This window comes from Athene cunicularia (assembly GCF_003259725.1).
Source record: "Athene cunicularia isolate RWA chromosome 6 unlocalized genomic scaffold, athCun1 chr6_part1, whole genome shotgun sequence".
Taxonomy (NCBI): Eukaryota; Metazoa; Chordata; class Aves; order Strigiformes; family Strigidae; genus Athene; species Athene cunicularia.
This window is the reverse complement of record NW_020799105.1, coordinates 13755106-13767294: the sequence shown is the minus strand read 5'-3', so window position 1 is coordinate 13767294 and position 12189 is coordinate 13755106. Positions and strand designations below refer to the sequence as shown.

Genomic DNA, 12189 nt, shown 5'->3' with positions numbered 1-12189 from the left:
GGGGCGCTTGCTGGGAATGAAGGAGAATACAACCCCCCAGTCTGTGTGCTAGTGAAGCTGAGCAGAGCAGATGGAGGGGGAGCTAGGCCTGAAACCCTGCAGCACTGCCACTCCCCAAGATACAGAGACCAAGGGTCCTTCAGGGCACTGAGGGCTCTCTAATGTCCCAGCTCAGTGACCTATTATGCCAGGAAGAGGAGATGAAGAGTTGTCTTTTTCTCCATGTGTATGTGTGCACGTACATATAAAGGTCTGACTTGATTTCTTTATATGACTCCTCTTCATAAGGGAAAGGACAAGAGACAAGGGGTGTACATTGCACCAGGAGAGGTTTCATCTTCAGAAAGACAGAGGTTTCATCTTCAGAAAGACATTTATTACAATGAGAACAATCAATCATTGGAACTTCCCTCCCCAGGGATGTAATGGAGTCCCTCTTACTGATGGCTTTCAAGACGTGACTAGACAGGGTGCTAGATAATCACATGTACGCTCCCTTTCCCACAAAAGGCTGGACCAGATGATCTTTCGTGATCCTTCCCAACCTGGGCTGTTCTATAAGTCTATGAAAATGGTTCATCACAAAGAATCCCAGAAAAAGATGGATGACTGCCTGGAATAAGGTGTCTGTGCTTTGAGAAGAACGTCAACCCAGCCTTGCCCTCCTCTCAGCAAATCTCACTGGATTTCTTTGGCAGCATCCTACTCAACCCAAAAAAAAATCCCACCCTTAGCTGCCTGCCTCATTTTGTACTAGGAGCCTGGGCCCAAACTCCAGGGGAGAGTTTCTCCTGGCAACAGAGAAGCACCTCCTTTGTAGCTCTGGCTCTGTGTGTCTAGGCTATTTAAAAAAAAAAACAAAACAAACAAAAAACAAACAAACAAAAAAAAAAAAAAAAACAAAAAAACAAAAAAAAACAAAAAAAACCTTCCCATGTAGTCCCAGTGCTATCTGTGATTCTTTTTGATAAATTCAGCAGTGTCTAGTCAATATAGTCAGGGCTCTGACAGGCACCACATTCAGTTTTCAGATCATCACTTGCCACATCCCCAGCACTGAAGGAATCTCCCCAGTCAGACCTGATATTGTCTACCAGGTGCAACTTTATGGCACAACAGAATGCCACCTTGTACATTTTATTTATCATCTCATTCAAAGAGATATTAAGACACTCACTTTCTTTTGTTCTCCTTCTGCTGAATATTAAGCCCTATGGAGGGAGAAGTCACTGATTGCCAAACTTCTTGTTTATCCAGTGTTCCCAAATTCATAATGGTGTAGCTGGGTAATTTAAATTGGCCTGTGAATTATTCAGTCTCACCTATTCCCAGCAGGTTCCCAATCACAGTTTGGCCTGTAAGGAACAGGTGGAACTGTATCTCTCTGCATAGTTTTTTTCTCTTAACACTGGTGATTTGAAATATTTTAAATATCTCTCTCCCTATTTCCCTAATATTTTGTCTCCTTTTAAAATTATCTTTTAAACAAATATTCATGGAAGAGAGTTGTGTGTGTTGCTCTGAAAGAAGTTTCAGTATCATTATGAGACAAATTCCATGGAGCTGGAGACTCCCGTGTTTCCACCTCCAGACTGATCCATTGCTCAGAGAGGTACTGGGGTGCAGAAAGTTGAGCTTATTGAGAATTAGTTTGTTCCCTGGATGAGACAAATCATGAGGCACTTGAAATATTAATATCAGAAATGCAAGACCAATTCAAGATTTTCATCCCCAATCACTATGAAAGGCAGCAACAAAGACTATACCTCACGTATATGCTGGAAGAGATTTCACAGTACTCCATAAAGCAGTTTCCAATACTCTCAACAGAGAACATCACATCTATTTCATATATTCCCCTTCCCATCACGCTTTGATACAAAGGTCATTTAAAATGGCTTCCCATATATTTTTTGCAAAAACCTGTGAGAAGTGGAGGATGAAGCCCCATTTTACCTTTGTATTGGCTCACATATCCAAGTGCCAATACGGACACTACTAATGGGACCCAACCTGACTCACAGCAAAATTGGCTATAACGTTTAAATAATGTCCACCTTCTGTCAAAGGCCACAGGGGGCCCATTAACAGAACCAACACATGCACACATGAGATTGCACTATTTTATCAATAAAATAGACACACACAAAGCTACTGGGAAGACATCCAAGATTTTCAACTCACAAGATGAAATTAACCTCCCAGGGCCTGATAATTGCACAATGCCACATGGCTGCTCAGGGGGAAGTAGTACACCCACCCATGCTTGCTTAAAGCCCTGCAAAAATTACTCCTGTCTGTGCTTTATACATTGTGAGAAGACATTAGGGTCTACAAACTTGCTATACATTCCTGCCCACATAAACAGATTTTTTGGCTCAGCTATTCTGCATTTATTTGATGATACAAGAGAGTTAGCAAGGCAGAGGAGGGTCATAATTGACTAAAAAAAGGAAGAACAGGAATTATATGCTGTGTCAACTCATACTGAGGAAGTATCCTCAAAAACTCTTTGGATACTTTGAAAAGAAAACAAATGGTGGCAGCTGTGATTTGTCCTTAAATCAATGAGTTAACCAGCAGCCACCAAGCAAAACATCTTTCAGAAAGCCTGCTGAGCTCCATTCCTCTCACTAAATCTCCTTCCTTGCTCCTGTGAATAGCCCCAGGCAAGAAAAAGTGGGACAATACCCATATGAGAGTGGTAATAAAAGATTCGGGGACTGAACTGATGCTGTATGCAATTATTTTAGCTGATGGAAGAGATAAAATTGTCAGAAAGCCTTTTGCTTTCTCAGCTACAAAGACATATTTCAACAAGTTCTGTTGAGAAGAGATAGGCTCCTTCTCTTAAAGAAGGAGAAAGTCATTTTCAGACGTATGATTTCTGTGAGGCTTGGGCTTCAAACTAGAATCACATGAGACTGGTAGCAAAAGTCCAAAGGTTAGTATAAAAACAGGTCCATGCAAGGGATAAACTAGAGGAGTGGGATTATTCAACGACAAGCCTATAGCAGGAACAGTGAGTACAGTAAGTCTATCTGCAGAGCATCCTGCAACGCCTGAGCATCAAGGCTGAGTAAGAGAGCACCAGCAGGAGAAGCTGAAAGCATAAACTTACAATCAAATCTACACGTAATACTGGTGTAACAGTGACTGGCTGAGGAGATTCACAACTAGAATTTTACCACAGGAAGGCATCACTTGCTCAGGAAAGAGATGACAAGCCTTGTATACCATGGATACATACTGTCGGTCTGAGGTCTGAGGTCTCTAGCATTCTCTTATGCAAGTTATAGAAAACTAACTGGGATACCATATTCTGAAAACAGTTATCACTTGGCCACTGTCAAACAGCAGAGGACATGTAAAGACTGTGGCTCCACAAGGGTGTCAGAGTTCTACATTATTCCATTTATTTACTACTGCCTTTGAATAGTGAATACACCTTCTAGGTTTGGAATAGTGAATATACCTTCTAATACACCAACTTGAAAGGCACAATAATTCTATTAGAAGACATAATTTCAAAATATGATGCATTTTTTTAGTTGGTTGGTTGGTTTTTTTCAATCAACCAAATAAATAGTCTAATATTGTCAAATGTGGAGACATTAGCTAAAAAGGAGGAATGTTTAGGACAAAACAATGATTAAAAAAGAGGCTTGAATCACAGCCATGGAACTGTAGGTTAAAAAGATCTCAGGAAAACTTTCTTACAAGAAGATCCAAAACATTGACTATCTTTATTCACACAAAAACTTCAATATTGTTTTCTATTGCTATACACAAAACAACTTTAAAATCTTCTGATCTAGGCACTGACCAAATCAATTATTTGTAGGGCACTAGCTGTTGATATTTCATTTTACTATGTGGAACAACATCCTAGGCAAAATGGATTTTCTCATTAATTTCCAAGCTGACCACAGTTTGCTTAAAACACCATATTATTAATTTTAATTGAAAGAAAATTAATAAATATTACTCTGAAATCTATTTTGTAATCTAAGAAATTAAATTAAATTTGCAAACTTGATTACACATTCACAGTTATGAGAGGATGGATTAGATCTTCCCTTAATAGTTCCTACTGCTAGGAGTCAAATTGTATGTATTTGATTTGTTTTCAGTTATGTGTATTTTTAAATCTGCCTCTAAAGTAGTCATTACAAATAGCCTTTAAAGGTCAAACACACTTTTAACTGAGAGAGGTGGAACATTATGGTCTCTCACTGTAGGGGTGGCTGCAGCACTGAACATACAGCAAGTCACTGACTTTCATCAGCACCTTCCTTGTCACAGTGTCTGTGGACGAATATTACCTGCAGGTTACAGACTAGTAATAAACTTTCTATTTTATTGTCCTTTCATGCTTTTAAATCAAAAGTGTTTCAGAGCAGCACAACCTAATTTGTGCCAGGTGACTTCATGCTGCCTCACAGGAAAATGTGCACGAAAACAAAGAACAGAGGAGTACCAGCTGAACCAGGCTGCAGTTGGAGAATTAGCCCCTGACAACAGCATGGCATCTCTTTGGATAGGCTTCTCACAACTGCAGCCTCTGCACAACTGCAGCCTCTCTAGCCACTTATGTTAGGAGCTCTTGATATCCCTCTTTCGATCAGCAGTAGAGAGATCAAATGGTCATTGCCACTGGCATGATCCCATGATCACAGCTAGGAGAGAGGGCATGGCACAGCAGTGTGGGAAGGTGTGAGAACCAGACCTGGCTTCTAGAGAAAAAGAGAGAACCACCACAAAAATCTTAAGAAAATGCACAAGACCTGATGAAGCTACGTAAGGGTTCAGAATTTTTAGCCTAAAAGACACTTTGTTTTGTCATTGGCCTAGCCTCCATCTCACAGAAGGACATGGCTGACCTCTGGTTCACACTCAGCTGTGACAGTACTCTTGTTTCCAAACAGGCAGGAATGTATTACACCAGCTTCTCAGCAGACTTCGTCTGAAGACTTCACATAGCACCACTGCCACAATCTACAGCACTGCCTTTGCACTCTAACAGCACTGCCCATTATCTCAGTATCAACTGTAACTGCAGTGAAGCTGCATGATCCTGAGCCAGAGTGACAATTCTTCTACAGCACTTACTAAAGCCAAGATGTGACCAAGCACAATCTGTACCTGGGTTATGTTAAGCAAATGCTTCAACTAGGAAGAAGGCTGCCTCCATGGTTCCACTCAAAGATCAACTTCCAACCAGTACTTAAGGCCATCTTTCTGAACACTGAAGGCGGCATCATGAGTGGCTTTGAACCCAAAGGCAGACAAAGACAAAGCCTGAACTTTGCGTTGTTCCCTTTCCATTTGACCAACAAGCTGCAGAGCATCTTTGCTCTTACACTGTGATAAATTTGTTCAGTTCCTGGGCTAAAATGCCAGCAGCCTCAGGATGTTTCTAACCTACAGGTCATTTTCCCTGGCTCTCTTCTGAGCAGAAGAGAACCGCTGAGGTGGGCACTCAGATGCGATAGTTTGAAAGAGCAGAAGAAAAAATGCTCCTGAACCACTGTATTAGACCAAGGGAGCATAATTACAACCTCACAGTCCAGTCTGTGTGCATACTTTGTATTTTGATTTCTCCTTCCAGTGGCTAACATGTCATAAAAAGCCTACAAAGCACTGGAAATAGAAATACAGTTTTTCAGTCCAAGACCTGATGCTCCACACTCACTACAGCTGGTCTCCTTGCAAACACATACTCATCATGTCCTACCTGGCATCTCACAACCATGACTGCCTCTTCACACATCTGTTTCTATCAGGGCTGTTGCTTTGCAAACACCAGTACAGTTTAAAAAGTTTACCTCCAGTTTAAAAATGGCATCAAACCATTCCATGACATCAAATAGATTGGTCTCTTCTAGCCTACTTCAAAATCCCTGTTACATCTGAGTGCATAAAACTATCTGACATTTGACTAACACCTTCATACAGTAAGGACTTGGTGCTATGAAAGGAATGTATCTGCAATAGCTTTGTGCTTGCAAATGTCACTCAAGCATCATCAGTAGCATAGCAGCAAACCACCTGGTGCCTGCCATAGCATTCTCCTAACAAGTGGATGGAAAGGTTGCATTGGAAAGTAACACAAAAGTAGATTATTTGATTATACTCTCAGTGACTGCTTGGGTAAAGACTTTCACTAGCCTTTCAAAGGAAATTCTATCAAATACAAGAGGCACAATATTTCGGGTGTATTATCCTTATATCTGGGATGTGAGACTGACTACTTTAGAAAACTTCAAAAATAACTGTAAGAATTAAAAATCCCACCCAGAACACACACACGCACACTTGACAGATTAGTGTGAAAAAACTTTAAGTGCCTCTTCAGCATGTTTTTACTTTTCAGAGTCTATGAATGACAGAAATGGAAGAAAAGAAAGATAAAAGCTTGGCAAGTTTTAAGCTTTCTAAAATTTGTGACTTGATCATCCAGTCTGTGTCTCAGCTTTTGGTTATAGTGAGATTGCTGTTCCAGACCAAAGCACACATACCATAGCCATAACACTTTACAAGTCACATTGCACCTGCATTGCTCAGCATCTTTCAAGACAGATGAGTGCCATGTAAGAACAGGCTTACTAAGGACAAGTAACAGACTTAAGAGCTGTCTCACTAACAGAAGGCACTGAAAAGTGACTTAAAAGTGGCACAGAGGAGTTTGTCATCTGTTGCTGCTCACTGATTTCCAAATAACTGAGTTCAGTTTGCAAGCAGAAAGAGCATCCCCTCACACACAACACCCGGTTGTTATGGACCAACTTAGCCTGAGTGCTTGATCCTCAAAGACAGCTCAGCAGTCACCAAGGCCTACAAATCAACAGATTTTTAGAAAAGCTCCATAGGTCATGTGAAATCTGAGATTCTTATCATCTTTCATATCATGACCACTACTATAGTTTTCATACCCATCACCATCACTTTATAACTCCATTCCCTTTACCAAGCTTGCTTTGGAGTCACTGGGTGGGTTTTGAGCATATTTAAATCTGCAAGGCAAGAGCAGCAAAGCCCACCATAATTTTTTCACCATCTCTGGAAGTGTACTGTTCTAGACACGATCCCATTCAACAGCTGGCTCAAGAAGATACGAAATCAAGATAAGAAATCAATTGCTCACCTTTTGATCCAGACTATAGGCCAAGATCCACTCCTCCTGCTTGGGGTGGAAGAGCAAGCTCTGGATATAGAAGTTCAGACGGTATTTCTGGTAGGTAGCCCCTTCATCAGAGCTGATGAGGATGCTGCTCTCAATCTCTGGATCACTAAGAAGCATGATCTAAACAGAAAAATAGAGGTAAAAGAGTGTTAATGGAAAAATGAAACTGAACATCATTTAAAAGTGAGATCATACAGCATGGATTCCTATTAGATGTATTCAGAACATTGCTCAACAGTGTAGAAATCCCATAGGATTTCCCAAATAGGTTTCTTCTTTTCAGTGTTTCACTTCCATTTTATTTGGTGATTCATTCATAGATTCATTCAGTGATTCCTTTTTTTCATTATATTTTTATCCAGATAAATTCAGAAAGCCCAGCAAGAATGAAAAATGCTATGTTGATATCAAAGTTAATTTTGGTTGAACATAACAACTTCAGACAGCCACACCAGGCTTCTCTGGTCCCTTTCCAGTCTACCACCTCTATTCCCAAATGTGGAATACTCTCTCCAATACAACAGGGCACTCCTAAGATTTAAGGACTGCAGAGCTACAAATGAAAGCATCACTTCACCAGAAACACAGAATGCCTACCTGGATCAGCTGCTAGCATCTGAAAACAGTCCATATGTATGTGTGCAAACATTGATATATGATCTCATATATCATGCTTCCAATTTATACAGTAGAATATATTCATTCATTCAGTGAACACATAATTTTCCCCAAGTGCGGGAAAGTGTATGACCTCAATTTGTACAGGGAGGAAAACACTTCTGAGCCTCTAATTTTAATTAGAAAATTATTACCAATATTTTAAAATGGGTTGATTCCACATTATCAGATGGCATGCTCTACATAAATGTTATCAAGAAAAATGTTGTGGAAACATTAACACCATCTTATTAACATCTGGAGAAAATGACATCACATTAAAGCAAATGCCAGTACCATAAAATAAAGGCAAACAGTGGGAAATAAATTAGAGCTGGGCTAAACACAGCAGGTTATTGATACAGTAACTGAAACAAAAATAGAAACTGCCTTTTTTAGCTAGCTGCAGGATGATCAGCTAGCCGAGATCCACTGCAGTTTTGTTACACTCATGTCCATGTTAACTTCTATCCAACTTCACAGAGCTCCAATTTCAAGACTAGGGAAATACATTAATTTTGTCAGCAAAATCAGTTACAAGTAATGGTAAGACCCTTGGTATGTTAGACCTTGATCAACCAAAAAATTTCAGCACTTGTTTAATCTTAAGCACCTCATTAACTCCATGAAGCCACCAAGCGAAAGTGAATATAATGTAAATGGTTTCTGATCCTTTCCATTACAAAATGAAAAGGGCCTTTAAAACTAGAAACAAACATTGTCCCAGGGTGAATCCACCTAGCTTGAGCTCAGAGCTCCTTCAACACCCCTCACATATACTGCTTACCAGCCTTGTAAAGCAATCTCTACCCATTCCCACAGAAAGCCACACATCAAGTCCTGAAAAAGTGCATTTCCATTGTGCTCTGGAGCACAACATGGAAAATGAGAAATGTCCCCCACAGGCAACTGACTCCCTGGGAATTAGTATTGTGTATAGGGTCCCAATGGCCTCCACCTAAATGGAAGTTTTGGTACATTTCTTCTTTCTAATCAGATCAAAATACGTATTTCATTTTGTTCCAAACAAAAAAGGTTTCCCCATTATTTCAAGATATTTTTTTCTGTCACTGGTATCTTAAATTTCAAAGACATTTTGTCCCCCAAGTATACCCCTGTTCATCTAAAGCATATTGCCTATGCCAGACAGAGAACTGTAACATAGTTTAGTAAAAATCACTTGCTTCTGCAGAATGGAAGAAGGATGTAAGATTGCCAATATAACAAGATATTCCTGAGAGATCTTACATTTAAAAGGAAGGACACTTCAGGACTAAAAAGATTTTCCACCTGATGTCACAGAAGGTTACAAAGTTAATAATACCGTACGTTAAAAGTTCACTGTTAAAAGTTCCACCCTCAGATAAGGAGCACAAGACAGCTAACAGTTGCATAGATCTGTTGTGGTACACATGCAAAACATCCACTCTGCCCTTCCGCACACGATCTGCAACACTTCAGTGGATAGTTCAAGAAATGGGTCAGATGAGACTGAAAAGGTGATGTTTCCACCAGATGGTTCATAAAGTCTGGCAATTTGTTCCTCTGAAAGCGTAACAGTGGTTGCAAGATCAAATAATAAAACCATCAAGCTAGGGAAATTAAGAGCTAGAGGGAAAGCTGAAAGAGTCTAGCAACAGTCATACCTTATTGTAAATGCCATCGCACTAGTCACCCACCCCCCTTTACCCAGTTCTGATATCTTCAAATGGAGAAAAGAAAACACCCAGCATCTCTGTTGTCATCCATCCTCCCAGGCAAGGCTGATCCTACACAAAGCAGGATGGAAGAACTAAGGCTCAGAGTGAAAAACAATCATGAAGCTAGGACTGGTCCACAGTTTTGCTATGTGGCAAGCAGGAAAGAAGAGTGGGAGAGACTCTGAGCTTTATTTTTTTAATTATTTTTTGTATTTTTTCTTCTAGAAAAAATTCTTCTATGGGGGGAAGGGACAACTTTTGGCAGGGGAAATAGCAGGACATTTGTCAAAGGCCTGAAACCACCACTTCTCATTATGGGGCCAGGGTGAAGGATTCACCCCAGTAGTGATTTAGATTAATTGCTTTTCATTAAGAGCCAATAAACAAACTCCAGTCAGAATGAGCATTTCTGCCAGCACCCTATGTTGCCATTTATAATTGCCATAAGGAATGGCAAAGGAGCACCAGAGAGTTGTCAAATGTAATTTATAGGTTTAAGATCTAATACTGCTCTATAATATTAAATTAAATGGCAGCCCTTATTAAAAAGGAAATTACATTTCACCTGCTACATCCTAGAATACATATATATATATACACACACCTCTATATATATGAAAAAATACTGTTTTCAGTTGCTGTCTTCTATAGTTTAAGTGGAGAGGGGAAGGGGAAGCAGGATTGATTACTGCTAAGGGTAAGTCCCTGAAAACATACTTGAGATGAGGTAGTTTATACTACAGAGCTTTTTCTCTAGAGGCTACAGCATGACCTCCAAAATTCAATGGACAATGAATGGCAAGCACCAGACAAAACAAACCAGGCTGACAATCAGACTGAATTTCAGGTAGCTCCTTAGGAGATGAATGCGGAGGAAGAAAGCTGTCTGGTATGTGGTATACGTCCTTTAAAGCAGCAGCTTTGCAGGCAATGATGTGGGCAGATAAGGAGCTGTTCTCCATGAACTCCAGCTCAGCAGAACACCAGACACCAGCAAGGAAAGTGCATAGAAGGTAGATGATTCAGAGAGGCCACGTTGCAAGAACATAAACTATGACATATGGACTGATATCTTTGGCACATGATCTGGAAACACATCCAGCTCTGAAGAGTTCAAGGGGATTTATACCAGGAAATAAGCACAGGCTGCAGGCAAAAAGAACAAGGAGGGGAGGTGTCATACCTACACTTGCCATGATGTATTTTGTACACGATGCAAAGAAGTAGCTAAGAGTCACTCATATTTGTTGAAGAGCATGTAGGGCCCTTAAAGGAGCTCTGAACAAATGCAGAAGTGGGAAAGAAGGACACCATATCACAGCAAAAATCCACTAAAACAGCATTCTCTCTGATGGGGCTGATATAATAAAAACTAAGGCAGGATTTGTAACAGAGAATCTAAGTTTCTGTTACTCTGATTAAAATCCCAGGTGTGTAACTAGCTTAACACAAACATCTTCCTCTGTACTGGTTTCACAAAGACTATGTCTGGGTGGATGAGTCAAGATAGCAGCACACTCCCCTTCCTCTGCTCCAAGCTAGTCAGGCACAAAGATGACTGTGATTTAGAATACTGAACCACACCAATAATGAGCTAGCACACTTCTCATGACCACGATAACTACAACGTGCCCAGATTGGCTTGAAGCTTCAATTAGCCTGAACTCGTATCTGCCTGAATCTGTCTACTGCAGTTATGCTAAAAACTCCCCTATAGCTTGGCATTTGTACCCTTCATCTCTCTGCCCTCATGTTAGCAGTTCTGCTTGGCATGTCACTGCTATTCTCCTCCCTCTGCACCCAAGGCACACGAAAAACCGCATACAGACACCCCCATAATATTACCTGCATCCATAGCATCAGATTCAAAAGCTTTATCACCACTCTTGCTCCTTGGCTCTGCATTATCCCAACACAAGAGATCTGATTTGTACACAACCGAACCTTTTAATAAACTATATCTGGACAAAAAATAATGAAACAATGTGCCACATAAAAGGCATTTTTATTAATATTAATTTTCATTGAATCCTTTTATTTTTCTCAACCAACATAAATTTTCACTGTAAATTACCAAAGTACATCTCTTTAAATCAGCACAGAGTTTTATAAATACAATATCTGTAGCAGTAGTACAACTCAGCTACATTAGCAGGAAGCATCCTAGTAAATTAATAAAGAAGACAAGTTCAAAATAAATGTCTTTTATTCCCAGAAATAAGTAGATAGCATTAAACTATTGTGTACTGCCTTCTGATTTTCTTCTTCATTTTAATGTGCTTTTCATCAGCAGTCTTTTTGAGAGGTCCCAGTCACATTCTCAGTCGCCTCTATAAAGTGCTATTCTAAAAAGAAATAAACAAAAGTGTTTAAAAAAAAAAATACACCTACAAACCACCCAAGCCTCCATGGCTACAAAAGAAACGTAGCTCCTTAGCAGAGTATTAGCAATTTGCTCTGCAACACTGCACTGTCCTCTTCTGCAATTGAAAACACAGCTCTGCCACAAACACTGCGGCAAAAACAGAAGCTTAAAAGTTCCAAAGTTCCATGTTTACACCTTCATAGTGATTTCCATGTCGAATGAGCTCAGCTTAAACATGAAAAGGCTTGCTTTTTTTTTTTTTTTTTTTTTTTTTTTTTTTT

General features: G+C 39.9%; 1 protein-coding gene across 1 annotated transcript in view; it reads right to left on the bottom strand.

Annotated features, from left to right (window-relative positions):
• SORCS3 (sortilin related VPS10 domain containing receptor 3) overlaps positions 1 to 12189 on the bottom strand; it is a 209817-nt gene that overhangs the window by 130164 nt on the left and 67464 nt on the right. Inside the window, exon 4 of the mRNA XM_026851516.1 lies at positions 7148 to 7306. Within this exon, the coding sequence (XP_026707317.1) occupies positions 7148 to 7306 (159 nt within the window). The remainder of the gene's footprint in view (positions 1 to 7147; positions 7307 to 12189) is intronic.